The following is a 20045-nucleotide window of genomic DNA, read 5'->3' on the forward strand; positions in this document are numbered from 1 at the left end:
GGTTGCACCAAAAGCAGGGACACACGTTCATAAAAACTAACAGCCATGGCAGGTGAGTAGGTAACTTCCTGCACATCACATGGACTTCTTTACCTAAGTGCTCTGGTGCTGCTTTCTCATCCAGACACTGCTACTACCAATTACTCTGTAATACTCAGACAAATAAACATCACTGAAATACAATGCACATGACTCACCACATTCTCCTGGACCTGGCAATTTGAAACAGAGATGCTTAAAGACAATTCTTCTGCAATAAAAAAGATAAAGCCAAGTCAGTAAATAAAAAGGGCAGACGTTTTCTAAAAAGAGTGGAAAAACGAGAATCAACAAAAACCCTTTACTGACTTCTAACGCAGAATCGGTGAAATGATTTTTAGTGGTGTATTGCAGAAACTTCATACTCTGAAACTCATTAGATAAATAACTCTGGAAGTTTTGCTGGGATTATTTGTCTTTTTTTGTCCTATTCCTGATTACAAAAACAGTAGAACAATACAAGTGTGTACACAATAGACAGCTGGAGAACCAAAAGCAATAGTAATTGTATCATAGTTCATTAAGTGAATAATGATTTCTGATAACAATAAAGAAAAATACAGGGAAGAGGAGCAGGTAGATCACTCATAGTCAAATGAATGTGGCTTCTTATCTTCTGTGGCACCAAGATATACAGAATTAATGCATAAGAAAAGGAAACAAATCAAAGAAACCAAGTAATACAATAACTGATAATTAGAAAGGCAATAAAGCCCATAAGATTAAAAAAAATAAAACCTTTGTTTCATGGATAAACTACAGAAGCAAATCAATCATTGGAACATAAGGGCACATTCAGGAAGTATTATTTCCAAGTAAATGTATCAGAGAAAGAATTCTTCAGTCTGCAGCAGACATTGACATAAATTTTTCATTACAGGAATAACATTGATGCCCAGGCAAGAAGAGATATACCAAGGAAGACAGGAAATACACTTCTTTTTTGACTTCCACAGCCAAAGTAAAGCATCTCAGACTAACAGACATCCACCACTTGGAGTCTGTCTCTCTGAAGGCATTCCAGACCAAACTGGATGTGTTTGTGTGTAACCTGGACCCTGACTTGTCAGTGGGGTTGGACTGGATGATCTCCAGAGGTCCCTTCCAACCCTAACAATTCTGTGATATTATGTTAACTTAAAGAACAAAAAGAATTAATTCATCTACAAGGTAGATAGAAAACACACTATAAACTTACTAGCACTTTGAAAAGACCCTTTGTCATCCTAAAGAGAATTTAGAGAAAAAAGATGTCTGATTTTTTCCACCTGTGCTTCATCTCAAAGAAGAAATTTACAGAGAGAAGATAGGAACAATTACTAATTCTCAAAGACACCCTGAAGTCTGCATCTGGAATATGAACTCTGAGTCTTGCAGATGCCAACTGATTATTGGCTATAGTCAAGTCAGTACTGAAGTAACCGTCCAGAACACAAGGGAAAACAATACAGAAGTCAGACAAAAAAATTCCTAAGGTCAACAAAAACTGCTTCAAGGTAACTAGAAAATAAAGATGCAGTTTTTGAAAGTGTTTAACAGAACACACTGAACCCTTGTCCACAGATGGCTACAGAATATGAAATAACTCTGAGGTAAAGAGTGAGTTATTCCTTCCAAATAAATCCATTTTTCTAGTGTCTGAAATGTGCAAGATTTAGGGCTAAGAAACAGTCACCTCTAAAGAAATTATTAATGCCACAATTGCACACAACTTCTACAGCAGGTAGAGTCTCTCTATAGTAGGCAGGTTTCTTTCTCATTTTAGCTCAGAATCACCCCACAAAGAAACACCCCACCCCAAACACCAGGTAAAAAGGATGGTGGTTACAAAAGATTCTTTGCCATGGGTCAAACTGGAAGGACATCCTCATTTCTAACTACCTCTGGCCACAATGGGGTACATAATAATTAGATGATGCCTTGTGGACACTTTGACACTACAAGTTCTCTGTTGCTGCAAGTATTTCAAGTGCTAGCCATGTCTCTCTTCCACTTTTGGTCTTTTCGTTTAAAAGCATGCATTTGAGACTTTTTTTTCAAATTAAAAATCGAATTATCTTAAGGGCTCTTGAGATACATTTCATGATTCACAAAGTGTAGGAAGAAGAGGGATGAACAGACATTTTGTAGTCTTCTGAGAGTTTAAAAACCAACCTGAGTTGTCTAAAAATATGTAAATACCACTCCCTGACTCACAGTAGTTTCTTATACTCCTATAATCCTAAACATACTAAAATACTTCCTCTCAGCATCCATCACTGCAGTTCTATTCCCTACCAATGTCAATGGAGTGTTATTATTTATATCTGAAAAACTAATTGTTTTGGAAAAATCAAGTGTCTTTGCAAATCTGTCAACAACAGTAGCCTTAGGTGCTAAAAAACCGAGAGTTTTGGTGTATATATATATATATATTTACCTCAGACTAGCATTTAAATGTTCTTAATTGTTGCTGATGCAGAGTAGCCAGATATCAGAGACAGAGAAACTGATCTCAAAATCTAATGCAAAAGAAATTTTTTCTGCACGGAGATTAAAGAGTAGCTGGAATTTAAAAGGAAACTAAAAAGTGAAAGCATAAATCTCAGTACAGAATGAGAATGAATGTTGTTGCAAGGAACAAGGAGATGTCTTAAAAGAAAGAAAACAATATAAAAGTTTAGTGAAGCCTTGATAATTAATATAATCCTATGCCAGATGAAAAAAGGGAGGGAAGGTGCATAAAAATAAGAACAGGGTACTTTTTATAACTACCCACAGCTTTGGAAAAGTTTTTTACATCACTGATGGTATTAACACAGCAACACTAACTCCTTTTTTCTCCTTAGCTACTGACATCTCATAGAATTTTAAAAATATAAACATATATGGGTACTAACATTAAAAAAATCCAAATTTGGCTCTTTCAAAGTGTATGCATATAATCTGAATATATTTATTTAGTTATGTATATTAGAAATATGTAATCTGTACTCCCTTTTTATATCTGCATGTGTTCTTAGTGGTCCCACAATAAAACTCTGCATTCTGCATTCATATTGTAAATCTGATTCTTTACTACTTTCTGCTACAAAGGATTAAAGGATTTGCCCACCCTCCACAAACCTGAGAGTCATTTTTTAGAGACTCATGGAAAATGACGAACCCAATTCAGCAGATAACCAACAGACAGTACTTCACTCTAAACAAGCACTGTTCCCAAAGGAATCACTACCACCAGCAGTTTCAGCACATGAACAAGAGCGCCTCACTGCTTACTGTGATCTTTTCCTTGTCCTGCAGCAGTGCAAATGCTAGGCTGAGGAGTGACTGGCATCAAGGCCTGGCGGATGGCTTTCTCCCAGCTCTGAGCTACGTCAAGTCCAACTCCTGAGGCAGCAAGAACTGGACTGTGATGAGTGCTGCCATTGTTCTCGCCAACAAAGTACACCATCGTGTCAGTGATGATCTCAAAACAGTAGGGGTTGCTGCCCTGCACCACATGTGAAAAATCTCGAGGCTGAGTCACCTGGAGAATTTCTGAAAGTGGAATCTCCTGAAGAAAGATATTAGAAATTAAAAAATGAAAATGCACATAATATTTTAATATACTACCACCCATAACTGCAAGCGTTGCAAAGAAACCAAATCAAATACATCAAAGAAACAAAACCGAAACACCAAGCTTCATAAATAAAATTGATCTGCACATGACCATTGCTCTGAATATCTATATGCAAGCTTAGACAGACTTTCAGGCCCACCACAGTTCTCTCCATACAACTATTTTCTACTCAAACTACATTCATGTTCATCATGAGACACACCCCCACTGCATGGGGAAGTGATGCACAAAGAGAGAATGACCATTTTCCCCTTGTAGTTTATACAGCTTAGGCAGAGAAGAGCAGGAGGGGGAGAAAGTGAAACAGTAACATTAAGGAGAGGATGCAGCTATACACACTAATCAATAAGCATTGCTTTGTGCATCAGAATCATTTTGGGTAAACATAATACAGATATTAGCAGATATTCTCTGCATACAGATTTTTTTTTATCCTCTACCTGGTCAGTTTAAGACCATGGTACAAGAGTATTACAGAACAAATCTCATGGAAGAAATGGTTTCACGTTCACACTAGGTGGAGGAGGACATTCCACATCCATGGGAAGGTGCAGGTGCATGTCACTTGCAAGAGCAGTGAACAGGCAGATGAACACCAGGCAGGCATTAGGAGGATAAGAGACAGCAGCTGATTGAGATGAAGAGCAAATAAATGTAAAGGCAAAAAACTGTGAATTACTGCAACAGCAAAGACAAACAATCATATCTAAGCAGTTAAAACAAGGCTGCAAAGGGGCAAGTGAAAGGACTAAAAGCAGTCACGTAATGGAGCAACAAGCAAGGAACATATTTTACCAGCTGTGTTTTGAATGCACAGGGCAATACAAGTATCAGAGAGGTCTGAGAAGAGACTGCACTGGTCAAGATAGGGATGAAAAGGATCTGGGCAAGTTTAGCTGGGTGTACAGAGAAAAGGCTTGATCTTAGAGATGTTATAAAGGAAGAAGCTGCAAGATTTGGACCCCCACCTAAAGGCATAAGACAAGAAAGGGAAAAGTCCTGTTTACACATTCAAATTCATTTTCCTACATTGACAATACACTAAGCTTAAATTATATATACATAAGGCTATACAGCAAATTTTCCTGTAAATCTTGCTTGAAACTTTCAGTTGTACAGTAGGGAGTAACTGAATTTGAGGAATGTTGAAATAAAACACATAAGCATGCAAACTTTCAGTCACTACTCAGAGAACACAAAAATTCAAGCCTTTATTCAAATGGTGGCCAAAGAAATTCTCTGGTAATTGTGAGGAAAGCTTAATATGCCAGGTAATTCAGGAGAACAGTACATGCAAAAATGTAAGGAGAGACATACTCAAGGGAATTAGAGCAGGAGCTGCAAGCAACTTCTCAGAGTTAGTCTTGATCCTTCTCACTTACAGGCTTTAGGCAACAATTAACCTGGTCACAGTTTTGATTCAAAAAAGAGATGGGAAAACGGAGATAATACGTAAACTGCTCACAGTAGACTTCATATCTATAAAGCATTTAATAAATCATACTTAACATAATTACTACTTATCATTAATTACCTTGTAATATTTTGTTCCAGATTCATTTTGAAATAGTGTGAGGCATTTGCTGTCCAGTCTCCAGTAATGTCTTTTTCTCTACAAAATGCACAGTTACAATTACATAAGGAATAAACCTTTAATACGGCTTTTGCTATCTCATTATTTAAATTAAAAATGCTTTAAATTACTGTAATAATCATTCAAAATTAATCTACAATAATTTGACTACAGAAATGAAAAATAAACTTTGGGAAAAAAACACTTCGTCTTAATTTAAGAAGAAGCTCAAAAATTATTTCCAAAAACTAGCAAATGTCACTTACCTTACAGCAAAAGCAGTGACAACAGGAGTTACCTCATATAGGAAAAAAGAGTTACTAGACAGGCTTTACTCCAGGTGCATATTCTCACAAAATCTGAGTCATTCAAATTTAGTGACAATTGTGGGAGCCATGCTTTCTCCCTTCATGCCCTCATACCAACACTGCAAGGTTCAAGCACTGAGGAAGCCTAGCAAGTCCTTAATTCTTCCATCAATATAGAGGCAAAACAGGCACATTATGAGATTCAAATGAAAAAAAAACAATTTGGGGGGGGGGAGGGGGGGGGGAACCCAAGACAGACTACCTTGCCATTTGTTGGAAGTATCCACCAAAAAGAAATCTCCCTGACCAAAAAGTAATGTGGAATAACTGTTGTATATAACTGTCTTGTAATTTAAGCAGAAGAATATTCTTCAAAACAAAGAAGCTTTTAGAAAGCTAATATGGTTGTATGAATCAAAGTATCTGTAAGATACTTTCCTTGCACCACACTCATATAGTTAGAAAACCACTTCCATTTTTCTGGGACAAAAACCAAGACCCTTAACCCTAACTTAGGATGACAAAGTTTGAAATATCATTCTATTATATTTCTATTTTATAAACTTTGTCATATTAAAAGCAAAGCTGCTTTTTTTTTTCCATATTTAAGCAGAGCTTAAATCACTCAGGGAGAAGCTAAGTCAACCTACAGGAGTTAGACAAAGAAAACTAGATCAAAAATGGATTTAACTTAAAGGAGTTCTCAAAGAGCACCAGGACAATGGGTGAAACCAAAAGTGTAAACCCCTCATTTCAACATATATGCTCTTTATTAAATTGTGAATCAGGAAAGACCTTGGAGAGAGAAATTAAGGAAAAGGCTGGTAACTTACTCAGGGGTTCAAAATCTGCCCCATACTACCCTACTCTGAGAAAGCATGGGACCAAGGTTAGAAAAAGAGTAAAGACGATGACATAGAAACGTCTCATTTTAAAGAATGAAACATCTTGTTATCAGGGAGCACAAGAAGCACTCAGATCGTGCTGTTAAAATGAACCTGTCTGGAACTGATAGGAAGCCCAGTTGTTTCAGGAATAGGAAACAGTCTGACATTGCTGAGAACGGAACGGCCAAGGGAAATAGCCGATGTTGTAATGCCCAATACGGAAGTCTCCTCCCATTAGGAAGCTCTGTGAGATCTTGTCTGGCTCACTGTCCTTTGGGTCAGGATACTTCATTTGACTGGCCTTTTTAGTTGATGTCAGCGAGGTAGCAGCCAGACTGACAGCTGAAGAAAATCAAACTAAACTAAGGTGTTTCATCAGATCACTGTTCTAAAGGGAGGCTCAAAAAAAAAAAGTCCATGGGAAAACATACTGGTTGTACTGAAAGTTTAAATCAGAGCTGAACACCAGGTCTGCTCTGAACAGTTCTCCTAGAACTATTCATCTTTGTCTGCTACCTGGCCTTAGTTTTTTCAGCTGATGATAATTGTGATTTATGTAGTCTTGGCTGTAACCACATCTAAAATACACTAGATACTTATTTTGGACTGTGATAAATACATCTAGGTACTAGAAAACTGTACCTTAAAGAAATGGTTTTTAAGGGAGTTTCATAAAGACCACTTACAGCAGTCAGTTTAGCTGACAATCACAAAAACTGAAAACATTACAGTACAGATCTGACTATTATCACCTTTCAAATTGATTGCATCAGAACTTAAATAACTTTGCTTCTCTAAACTCTCTAAGTCTCCTCCAATCAGATGCCACAGAGATAAAGAATGCAAAAGTATTTCTGCTGCCTTTCATGAACAGTCTCAGTATGCCATAATGTTCTCCATGAGATCTGGGAACTTCTTAAATTCCTCCTTTTCATTCATCTACCAAAAAACAAGAGGACTGATTCACTTCCTCCCATCAAACAATACTAAGGAACCCTGTTATTTTGCCTTGTCTTCCTCCTCAATACACAAAAATCAAGAAGCTTGCCTACTCAATTAAGGTAGCATTATTAGTAGCACTGGCAACAAACAACACAGTCTTTTTGGGGGATGCTTTCATACCCAAGGACATACAGTCAAGCCACAACTCTTAGAGTGAATTGCTAGAGGAATTAAGGGTTCCCACATCTACACATAACTATTTACAAACACCTAGATCATTAGAATAATACTCTCAACCATTTCAGTACACATAATATTCTTATGAATTCCACCTTTTCACATAGTAGAATAGAAAAAGAGACATATGTATTTAGTTCAACTATAGAGAAAGAAGACACAAACAAATTTTTCTAAGTTACTTCCTCAGGAAAGCTGAATTGCATACTGCGTATGCAATTCATTTGAGACAATGTAGAGATGCTTCTCCTTCTTAAAGGAGAGAAGGAAAAGTACTGTTCAATCACCATATGAAGAATTTTGAATAAATTACACTTTTTCCCTGGAACCAGATTTCTTAATAATGAACATCACAGCTAAATTCTTTCAAATTATACTCTAATCAGAAATAAAATATACTAGTTTACAGAAATAATTTAGGAAGAAACTGAAGTAACTGACCAGGTTGTCTCTACTAGTATAGTGGACCATCCATCCTTCTTTCACCATTGTACTGCTCTTCCTCTTTGTGTGTTTGATTGACTGTACAACTCGCATGAGAGGAATATTATTGCTTGTTGAAGGACTAAAAAGGAGATACAACAGTTTAACATGCAACAAGTTAAAATACAACAGTACTGCAATTATACTTGTTTTACGTATTTAGTCCACAATTTTCAGGAACAGACAACTTTTATGCATTTAGTCCATCATTTTCAGGAACAGACACTGTGGTTACAGTCCATAATTTTCAGGAACAGACACCTTTTCTTCCCATACAGATTTAGTTGATGGATGAATTTGATAAGGCATCTGAGCTCCTACTAGGTCTCCTAGGGCAAATATTGCAGTACTTAAGGAACAGAGAAGAAACACACTGGACTGAGGACACCTACAGAAATTATCCTCTTTCAAAACAATCTGCTGAGACTGCTGGTCTTTCATGCCATTTTACACCACAGAAATATAATTAACATCAGCATAACTATCATTTCTTCTTGTCTATGTAAGTTGATTATGCTGCTTCATAATATTGTGGTTAATGAAGATCCCTATCAAAGCAAACTTTCAACTTAAGAAAATATAAACCAGGGTGTGTTAAATCACAGCTGTACTAGAAAATTCTATCAATGCTAAGATATATTAACTGTCCTGCAGACAAAGGTTTGATAATCTCTAATATGCTGAGAGAGCCATTAATTAAACATACAGGTTTTAATAGCATTGAAAATGAAGCTAAAACACCGAGGTGCCTGCCTACACCAGAGCTCTACATGTGGCACTAACAGACATATCTGTAAACACACATTGTGAGGTAGTTTCAAAAAAAAAAAGTAAGGATGCTTTAACATGGCCTGTTACACTACAGGATGTAGAACTGGCTACAGGATGCTGTCATGCCAAAAACCTGAATTGCTTCAAATCCACTTCAAAATAAATGGAAAAATCCTACTTGGAGGTAGATGTTGCTTCCCAGTCAGGAGATCCTTGAGCTATGAATCACTGGAAGTTGGAAGGTATCATTAAATGCTCTCCCTCACAAATTTGCTATTAAGCCCTGAGCTACAGTGATGTTTAGTTTGACCAAATACAACTGTGCTTATCTTATTAAGAATGACTAAGAAAATCAGGATGACACTACTCAGAATAATAGAGAAATAGAAAGTTCATTAAATCGAATTTGGTCTATGTTAACGGTTACTGAATAAAAGACTTCAGAAACATCACTTTCAAGATAAATAAAGCAAACTATTGCATAACATGCATAGAATATGATGTCAACATTAAAATATCCCAACTAATGCTGTTTAAATCCACACATATATAACAGTAACTAAATTAGGCTCAAGTCACAGAGAAATTAACCACACATTAGCTTTGTTAAGCTGTAAGTTTTATCCTGCTTTAATAATCTGGGTGTGTTTCTTCAATAACTGTCATAGAATAACACTTTTTCCAATTAGAAGAGGCTATATTCTTTTAGTTTATTTATGTTTCAGAGTTTCTTGAGATAGGAGAACTTTACAAAGTATTTTCAAGCTAAAAAAAACCCACACAAAGGGAAAATACACTTTCAGCAATAAAGCTGGGCTAATTGGTAACGTTTTGCTCAAAATTTTGAGCAACACATATCCTCAGCAAAGAAATCCATCCTGTAACTTACCTGATTGTTTTGACAGCTTCCTCATCTTTGTCTGCATCGAGGTCAGATGGATCCATAAAAAAGATTTTGTCCTCTGGAGGAGAGGGCTCTTCAGCATCATCTAGAACTCGACTACCATCACTGTTCATTTCACTGCTATCAACTTCCATCGGCATATCCAAGTCCTGCCCTGGGCTAGCAGGTTCTGGAAACAACACAAGTCAGAAATTATTTCACACACACAACTAAAATAAATAAATAAATAAAATCCTCCAAAATTCAACTTTATTTTTTTTTTTTAGTTAATACTTATGGAAATAAACAAAAAATTACAATCACAATATACAAAATCTTCACACACTTGCTGTAAGATGCAGAGTATGCTAATGAACATCATCAATTTCATTTTGCTAAATGCCAAGACAAGGGAGACCCAAACCATTTTGAAAGAAGCAGAGTGAAAAGCTTGAAGTCTACACCTAAATCTCATTAAGTAATTCTGTTCCACAAGGAATCAGGCCAAAGTAACCTTTTGATGGCTAGAGATGACCCAGAGAATTATTCCTGTGCAAATGAAATTCTCCATTAACAGCAACCCAGCTCTGCTCTCCCTGGTCTTGTAGTCCATAATAAGAAAAGTAAGAAAGAAAAGGAGAGCTGTGGAATTGCAGGAAAAGAGAAAAGCAGAACAGATCTTATTCACCTGTGATTTGCTGTAGGCAGAAATTTAGTGTTTTCAAAAGCTGTAAACTGGTACTGTGGAAAACTAAGAATTAAGACATAAAACTATGTCTTGTAATATGCCTGTAGCCTTTTTATGGTTGTTTTTTTGTTTGTTGGTTGGTTTGTGGGGGGTTGTTTTTGAGTTTGCTTTTTACCGGGGTGAGTTAAATTAAGAATGGGAAAAAGAACAAAAAAAAAATTGTTCTTTATGTCTTCAGAAGAATTACATTAAACTATAGCTCCCAAACTATGTGGCCTTTACCATTTTAGCATCACAAGGGCAGTAAAACCAGGCTGCAGCAGCATCATGTTGCACATTACTGTTCACAGCCACCAACCTCAAGATCCAGGAAAGAGCCTGGGAGCTGGAGAAGGTTAGCATGAATGGATGGGATATATTGTGCAATGGCAACAGACCCTAGCACAGATGTTGCCCAAGCCTCTGAATCAAGTTGTACTGTTTGATGCGATCTGCTCCACTTCACCAATTTTGTTTCACTAAAAAATGTGTGACAAGGCAACACAGCCATAGAATGGCTGAAGTTGGAGGAGATTTTTAAAGGTCACCTGGTCCAAGAACCCCCTGAGTTCATTTCTCCCATCTGTTGAAGTCCCTCAGGACAGCAGCACAAACCTTCTGTCATATCAGCCAGTCCTCCCAGTCTGGAGGTACAAACCTGCTGAGGGTACACTCTGTCCCATCAAGATCATTAATGGAGATGTTAAATAGGACTGGACCCTTTACTGGCCCCTGGGGTACACCATGAGTTATTTGCCATTGATAATCACACTCCAGGCCCCCCATTCAATCAGTTTTTAATCCCTATCTGCTCATCTACCCCATATTTCATCAGTTTAACACTGGTGTAAAACTTACAAAAATACTCTATAAACATTCTTCCACAAAGTGTTCTTCACATCCCTCTTTCAATTCTGCAAGCAGTCCTACGTCATTGAGGTTTCTAGAAATTAGGGTGCAATTCTTTCATTTGGTTTGGCTTGGGCTTTTTCTCCTTTCTCTTTTATCTCAAACACCTCAGCTAACTCTAGCCAGTAAGATATGAGAAAGTCATAAAAAATGGCACATGTCTTCAGATATTAACATTTTCAAGTATGTATTTCATGGTGAAAAATGAGCAGACTAATCACAACAGATCTTCAAATTTTGTACATTGGGGTGGTTTCTAGATTTTTCATTTCCATTAAGCAATCCCAAGAAAAGCATAGTGAACTTGTCAAGACTGATTTAAGTAAAATTTAAGTCACCGGAGTGTAAGTTTTACAGTGAATCTTTTTCATTTTAACTGAAAAAATTGGCAAGATAAATAAAAATATGCCAAATATTCAGAGATGAGGGAACTAAATACTAAGGTATTTAGTTTTCAGCCACAAAAGATCTCTCACTATTTGAAAGAATGTTTCTCATCTTACCTCCGTTGAAAATAACCTCTCCAAGACAGTCTCGAGGTACTTTAGGTGCACAGCGTTTGTGACAGTTGAATCTGCAATCTAAAACAGCAGATAAATAAGCCCATGATAGCAGAACCTGACTCTCACCCAGACACTAACATTTATCATTCACTTCTTCCAACACTAACTTCAGTTCAATTCATATATTTGCATGTAACTGAAGACAGCACCAATGAGGTCACCTCCAGGAGGAAATTAGCAATCTTGTCCTTATGTCACATGTTGATTTGTCCCACCACTATTTATTATGTCAGTACTTCCCCTTCCAGTACAAAATGGTTTGCTACTTCTGTAGCTTCTTCTGCAGCTATTTTTTCCCTCATGATGTAACTTCTCCCATTCTTTCATTTGTTCCACATCCTTTTTTCCATTGCTATATGATTTAATGTCTCATCTCTAACATTTTTCCCCACCAGCCAACTAAGGCTTGCAGCCATCAGAGTCTGATCACACAACATCTATGATCACACAACTACATCAGAGCAAATATGTTCTGGAGTAAATCCTGAAGTCCAGTTCCCCTCTCATTCAGGTTACAGATCTGCCTGACTCCTCAGCTCCATTTCTTGCTGACACAGGGCAGACAGAATAATGTTATGTCCAGATTTGGCCTGACACAGGATGGAATCTCGGCTGGATGTGTGCCATTTCTGCACCCGAGGTATCAGATGCAGCCTACTGAACCAAGTCCAGCATACAACATTACTGCTATGAACAGGAATTTCCTTTATTAGTCGCATCCCTGTGATTTTCAACGCCATCAACACCATGAATTTCAAAACTCCCTACTGCCCCCACAATTGTTTTCATATTGGTAGTTTAACCTCTTTTTGCTATTCAAAACAAGCTCAATGTGTTTTCCTTTTAAGCCCAGAAAAGAGAAAAACCATTATCTCTCCCTTTTTAGTGGCAGAGGAGCCAAATTCTGGAGCAGAATACAATATTACTCAGCTTCTGAGTGCCTAAAAAGATGCATCCTAGGAGACACATTAACAATATTTTACAGCCATGGCTTCAGTCCATATTATGAAATACAATTACTTCACTACTTTAAAGAAGGCTGGAAGAAACAGAGACATTTCAAATCCTGTCATGAAACTAGAAGACTGAATCTATCCTAAAAAATTAAACTATATTCAGAAACATTCCTGGGTACTGCAATGCAATTCTCTAGTCCAGTAAATTGCTACAAACATCCCCTAGCAAGCTTTTGGCCCACAGCATTAGCATAATCTCAAACAGTTCCAAGGTCTAGCTGATAAACCAGAGCATCCTATGAAATTGCTCCAGGCAGTCTGCACAGAGCCACCCAGGCTGGGATGCTAAGAAAATTTGTTCATGAACACGGGTCATTCTGTCCCAGCTGACCTCAGTGTCCGGGAATGTTTCTGGGCACATTTAATTTATTACCACAAATACAGCCTTAGCATCTCAAACATCATCCTCAGAGCCCAAATAGCAATGAATTAAATCAAGAAATCCAGGGCTCTTACGGGTAATCAGAAACATAAAACACTAAAAGACCCCAAGCTTTGTGAATGTGCACAAGGAAGTTGGTGGGAGACCTTAAGGATCTGTAAGAAAAGTCAGTATGAAAAAATTTGAACTGCTTGATATCAGTTCCTCATATATTAAAAATAAGTATAGGATCCTACTGCATAAATGGAGGCCTATTAAGGCACTTATTTCTGTCCTGCACATATACATGGCATTTCTCTAGGCTTGTTTTCCATGCATAAATACTTACAACATGCATACAAATAATATTTTTATTCAGTGCCATTCAATTCCCTGAAACTGATATGGTAGCCCCATTTGTTCAGCTGGATACAGTCACATGCTCTGTATGGCCAGCAGCATCTGTATGTTAAAACCACAAGGCATCTTTTTCAGGCTTTATTATTTTTGTATCGTGTGTATCCAAGAGACACACTGACTGGAAAAAATATCAAAACCAGTTCAGGATGCAGACTTCAAACAGACTACAAAGACTGCAAATAACAACAGAAATGAAAAATAAAACTACTTCCTTACTCACATGAGACAGCACTATTACTAGTCAAAAAAAAAAGGTTAACACAGCTGTAAACTTACAATATTTTCTCTCCTCTAATAAAGCAAACTGAAAATGTATTAAGTGACCTCTCTCAAAAAACTGACCTTCGATACTCCCATTTGACAAACTCACATGAGAGAAATGGAAACTCCTTTCCGTATTAATGTTTATGATTCATTACTAGACTTTTGTTTCCTGCAACAAAGCCAACAGATCTGCACTAACTAGTAATAAAAAGCCAGAAGGAGATCACATTAGTTACATCCTAGGAACCACATGGAAGAGCCTGAGAACTGAAGCCATGCATGTTAACATTTGCTACATAAAAACCATGCAAGTTCAGCACAGGCACCTATCTCCAAAAGGTAATAATCAGTACCCTGGACTAAAATACAATGAAAATTCACAAATTCCTTAGTGATCAGTCTAGAATACAGATATTGAACAAAAGGAAGCATTTCCCATTTTTATTAATTCATAATTATCCTTCTAGAATTACAGTGTTTTCAATCTACACAATTAAATCTTATTTTTCAGAAAAATGTACAATGCACAGCTTACTACAATGAAAATGAGGGCTGCTGTGATCTTCTGAAAATTATGCAATTTTTCAAAACTTACATGTCCCTATTTTGCAGTATACAGCCACCTAAGTTGCAAACAGTTTTAAATACAAGACCTTGACTGAAGTTTACTGCTCCAGCAGCAAATTAAAGGTTTACCTTTACACTGCATTCCTTGGCGAAACAGGCCCTTCAGCAGCCGTTTGCAATACTGGCAGATGGTGGGACGAGTGTAAGAGTGAACAGCAAAGGTGTGTGGGACCTTCACTCTGCAAAGCACCATCTTATCCATCCAGATAGGGCGGCCACTCCAAGAGGGAATCCTCTTACTAGGCTCTGGGCAGCAACGCTGGAATAAAGAAGGAATACATCATTTGCACCAGAACAGTTCTACTGCCATGACTGCTTTGAAAAGTCACAGCAGCCAGGTGAACTGGAAAAAGGCAAAAACTGCATCCATTTTTAAAAAGGGCAGAATGGACAGCCCTGGGAATCACTGACCTTTCAGCCTCCCCTCTGTATCTGGGAAGATCACAGATCCTACTAGAAGCTATGCTAAAGCACATGAAGGGAGGAAGTGATTTGGGACAGCCAGCAGCCTTCCATGATGGAGTGACTCCATCTCAGTGGACAATAAAAGGGCTATAGGCGTCGTTTATCTGGAATTCTGTAAAGCCTTTGACATGGTCACCACAACATCCTTCACTCCAAAGTGGAGAGATGGATTCAATGGGCAGACTTTTAGAAGAATAAGGAATTGACTAAATGGTCACATCCAGAGGGCAGTGGTCAATGTCTCAGTGTCCTGACAGACATCAGTGACAGTGGTGTCCCTCAGGGCTGATACTGGGACCAGAGCTATTAAATGTCTTCATCAATGACAGACAGTGGGAGTGAGTGCACCCTCAGCACGTTTGTGGATGTCACCCAGCTGGCACACTGGAGGGATGTGATGCCATCCAGCAGGACCCGGATAAGCTCGAGAAGCGGGTCCATGTGAAACTTATGTGGCTCAACAAGACCAAGTGCTGGCACTGTGCCTGGGTTGGGTCACCTCCCTCTATCAACACAGGCTGGGGATTGGTGTCAGCCCTGTTGGGAAGGACTTGAGGGTTCTGGTGGATGAAAAAAAATGTCAGTGGAGCTGTAAGGGAGGTATTGGCTCCAAAAGTGACAGACAAGAAAGCAACCTGGCCAAAAAGCTTTAAGAGGACATTCTGGTATTGTAAAACAAAACCATGAAAATACCAGATGGAAAAGCCTTACAGAAAGCAGGAAGTTATGGATGAACCTTTATTTCCACAGAAGATAAAATGCTAGAAATTCACTCAGAACATTCAGTTTTCGAGTAACCTGACAAGGTGCAGACAAGCACATACAAGTCTCCATATAGAAGGTAAAACAGACAGCACTGGAGGCAGGCAAACCAAATTGCAATCACTACCTCAAACTATCAGTTTTTAGAAGCAAGGTATAGCATGCTGGATAGCTTACTAAATTAGGCAAAACTGTTTAGAAAATTTAAAAAATTATTTAGAAAATAAACCCCCTCAAAAAAATTTTTGAAATGAAGTTAAAAGAAAAACTTTAGCAATTAAAACAGAAGAAGCATTGCGTAAAATGAAGAGGTATCAAAAAAGTACTAAACATGCACATAGAAATCATAAAGTTAAATTGTGTGATAAATACTTACAATTCTATGTTCACTGAATAAATCTTACCAGTAGTCATAAACATCAAAATAAATATTTTTCATTACTCAAGGCTAAGCTTTTATAGCCTCTAGCTAAAAAAAGTAATGTTCCTGAACTAGACTATATGATTTGTAATTTAAATTGTGGTAAAAATAGTTATAGTGTAAAGTAACAGATTATTAGAAAAGCCTAAGGCACAAACAAATGGATCTAATCCTTGCCTCTCCTGTCTCATTATCCCAATATAGTTGGGATATACTTGATAATTGATATTTGTTATGTAATTGATAACCTCTCAGCAATCATCACAACAAGGAACTACTATGGATGTCTGTTTTTACTGTAAGCCTTCCATCTCATACATCGTCCTAGATAGGGTTTGGGGTTTTTTGGATTAACTCTGTGAAAAGCTTAACAGCAGATCGGGAACGCTCTTCCCCAGTATTAAAGCTTACAATTTGTACTGCTTTGGCCAAGTAACTAATCTATGCCGATACAATAATTACAGAACTAATCTGTATTACTAGAAGGCAAGATGTTTTATTATTCTGAAGCCAAAGTTCTCTGGATTTCATACAACAATGAGTGAAAGGCCAATAACAAATTTGTATATAAAACTTATAATTTATTTCCTGTTGCATCTCTCACAGTAATAATAAGCACTAAGTGTCAAAGTCTAAGAATGACTGTATTTTAAAATTCACTAAAACTGATCAAAATGGTCAAGTTTGACTCTCACATACTCATCATGAGCCACTTAAAACACTATCTAGTTCACCAGAGGTTAAAGAATTTAAACCAGCAATTGTTTCTTCTTTCACATTACATACTTCTTCAGAGGCAGAGGATGTGTGTTCAGCTTGTGCTGGTCTTGGAACTGAAAGCCCTGCTCCTGGCAAAGACACGTTAGACAGGCGCCTCTTCCTCACTCCACTGCAGTTGTTGGGAATCTTGAAGGCACATCGCTTATGGTAGTTTAACCCACAACCTGGAAGAGGAGTTTGTTTATTCAAAAAACCTCCCAACATTCAAAGTAAAAAAAGCAGTAGTAATATTTTGATAAAGGAGTTTTAAAAAGATTACCCAGGAGAATGGCAAAGGCAGAAATAGACTGTTGTGTCAAATTCTCTGATTTTAGTGTTCTTGATGCAATTCACAAAAACAGCTTTTTCTCCAGTAAGCCCAGTTCTAGTAACAAGGTCTAACACTTGGAAGTAGCTGATCTCCCAGCACCAGGAGGCTTTCATCACTCCCTCACTTTGGAGCACAAGAACCAAGAAGAATTCAGTGAGAAGGCAGTGTTAGTACCTGACAGCAGGCTGCAGAGTGCTCCACAGCCAGCTGGATGAAAGCCATAAGGAAAGGGATTCCCCTTTGGGAGTCTCTCCAAACTATGTGCTCCTTGTGCAAAGAACACAAGGTTGTAAGCTAGCTATTTTTTTCAGAGTGGGAAACAACAACACTTAAGTCATTAGCCCAAGGTCATGCATTAGCCCAAGTTTGCATTAATGCCAAGATCAGAACTTCAGTTTTCCCATGCACAAACCCTTCCAGGTAGGAAATATTGTATTTATCACTTGCTGACATACCAAACACAATACAACTTCTTCTTTCTCATCTCATATAGATATATATATATATATATATATATATATATATATATATATATATATATATATATATATATATATATATATATATATAAAATGTATATATATATATAATGTATATTTATTTTATATATATATTATATATATATTTATATATATATAATATATATATATTATATATATATAATATATATGTATAATATATATATAATGTATATATAATATACACATAAATACAGTAAATATCACAGACTGACTTACCCTCACATTTTAATCCTTGTCGTACCAAACCCCAAAGCATCTCTCCGCAGTAGTCACAAAAAGTAGGAGCCTTGTAGGAATGCACATAAAGTGCATGAGGACGGATCTGGAAATCTTCAACTGTAGCCAAAGCTTTAAAAAATTGCAGTAAGTTATAGCTCTTGCCACAGGATCAACAAGGATTTATGGAAATAACATGTTTTAAAAATGGCTAATTTAAAGAATGCTTACAAGATATTTAGAAATCAGCATTTTACTGTATGTCATTTAAACATGCATTTAGGAGACTACATAGTTCTCAATAAACATTTTTATTGAGGAAAACTATCCACTGAACTCTGTAGGCTAATGGTCCCAACTAATCAACAGTATGAATCACTCTGTTGAAAACCTCACTAAGTTGAAGGCAGGTACAACAAGCTTTGCTAAAAGCAACAGTAAATGTTTTAACGAACAACTTAATATTCAAGCTGTTCTGTAACCTACAAAATTTTCAAAAAAAGACAGTTCTAAAAATAGATTTTTATCTTCTAAAGGACTTCTGCAGTAAAAGCTAATTAGATTAAACTCAGTGTATCAAAAAAGAACTGTGGATAAAGTTTCCACAGAACACTGAAATATTATTTTCCTTAAATAAGTGTAGATATATTTCAATTTCTTTTGTTCTGTATCTTTGAGGAAAAGAAACAACAAAAAAAGGTATTTTACATCAAGATTGTCTTGTCCTGATGGCTACTGTTTTTTGATCAGATACGTACTAACACTCCCTATTCAGATTCTTATTTTTAAAATCCTACTGAAAGAGATTTACATGTCTTCAAAATGCCTCAGTTTCGGGTGGTCTGTCTGTCTGTAAGGAAACTGTCAGAGATTGCCAACAGTCACACAACAAATTTTCCAAAAATGCTATTCATCAGAAGCAATGAAAAGTTCAAAATAAGATGATCAATTACTGAACATTTTAGACATGCCCTGAAATGTGGCCAAGGACTCAGCCTTACTTACAGCTATCAAATTCATACTTTATTGACCAAGCTTACAAATCTAAGCTCATGACAGTCAAGAGGTCTCTCCTTCTAATATATAGTCTCAGTTTGTCACTTTATCCTCAAAGACTTGAAAAACTGCTCAACACTAGTCCAGCTTTTATCTGTAGTTTAACTACAGCTGGCTTTTGATTGAATTTGATGAAGTATTGATCAAACACATACAATGACAACCAGGGCTGGGGTTATTTTGTCCTCGTTATTGGTTAATAACCACCACTCTAAGGACAATATTGTTCAAAGAAACCATTTTTAAGAACTACAATAACCTGTAAGAGTCTGTTTTTATAGGTATGATTCAGCAACAACATTTATATGAAGTCTTATGACAGCATAAGCCATCAATAGCAAAAACTACAGAACAAAAAGACAGATATAAGCAAAAGAAAACCCACAACTTGGAAGAACAAATTCTGAATCCTACTTGCATTTCACCTTAAACAATCACAAAAATTAAAAACTGGTATTATTATACTTATAAATTCTCATTTGTATAATTCAGATTTATTTTTAATAATAAACCTGAAGAAGATTAAAACAGAACAATGAAAAAATAACAAAACTGAGTGCTGAAGCATCAGCGACACTTGGACTTTCTTAGAAACCTCTACCCCAAAGTATATTGCCCAAAGTGAAAAAGCTCAAGGCAGACATGAAAATAATGCTCCATGAAGTCCTACTTTCTTTTAATCTACTGAACAAAGAGTTGTTCCACTGTTACAATAATACCTACCAGAGAGTACAACCTCAACAAGATCTCCCTCATGTATCTCTTCTGCTGATGTAATTCGTTGCAAAATATTATCTGAGTTCAGGTCATGGCGGAACAGGAGAATTTTGTCATACATGCCAAAGAAACCACACTCTGGGAACTGCAACAGAAATCAAACTCTAAATTAATACATGCTCT

At 36.9% G+C, this 20045-nt stretch overlaps 1 protein-coding gene across 2 annotated transcripts in view; it reads right to left on the reverse strand.

Moving 5' to 3' along the window:
- Positions 1-20045, reverse strand: part of PRKD3 (protein kinase D3) — a 43724-nt gene that overhangs the window by 10215 nt on the left and 13464 nt on the right. For both annotated transcript variants that reach the window (XM_054629760.2, XM_077175739.1), the window contains exons 3-12: positions 19869-20007; positions 18090-18221; positions 17049-17206; positions 14684-14873; positions 11867-11944; positions 9734-9917; positions 8032-8155; positions 5178-5255; positions 3298-3574; positions 198-250 (exon numbers count right to left, since the gene is read on the reverse strand). In XM_054629760.2, the coding sequence (XP_054485735.2) occupies positions 198-250; positions 3298-3574; positions 5178-5255; positions 8032-8155; positions 9734-9917; positions 11867-11944; positions 14684-14873; positions 17049-17206; positions 18090-18221; positions 19869-20007 (1413 nt within the window). The remainder of the gene's footprint in view (positions 1-197; positions 251-3297; positions 3575-5177; positions 5256-8031; positions 8156-9733; positions 9918-11866; positions 11945-14683; positions 14874-17048; positions 17207-18089; positions 18222-19868; positions 20008-20045) is intronic.

The sequence above is a fragment of the Agelaius phoeniceus genome, chromosome 3, assembly GCF_051311805.1.
Source record: "Agelaius phoeniceus isolate bAgePho1 chromosome 3, bAgePho1.hap1, whole genome shotgun sequence".
Classification (NCBI taxonomy): Eukaryota; Metazoa; Chordata; class Aves; order Passeriformes; family Icteridae; genus Agelaius; species Agelaius phoeniceus.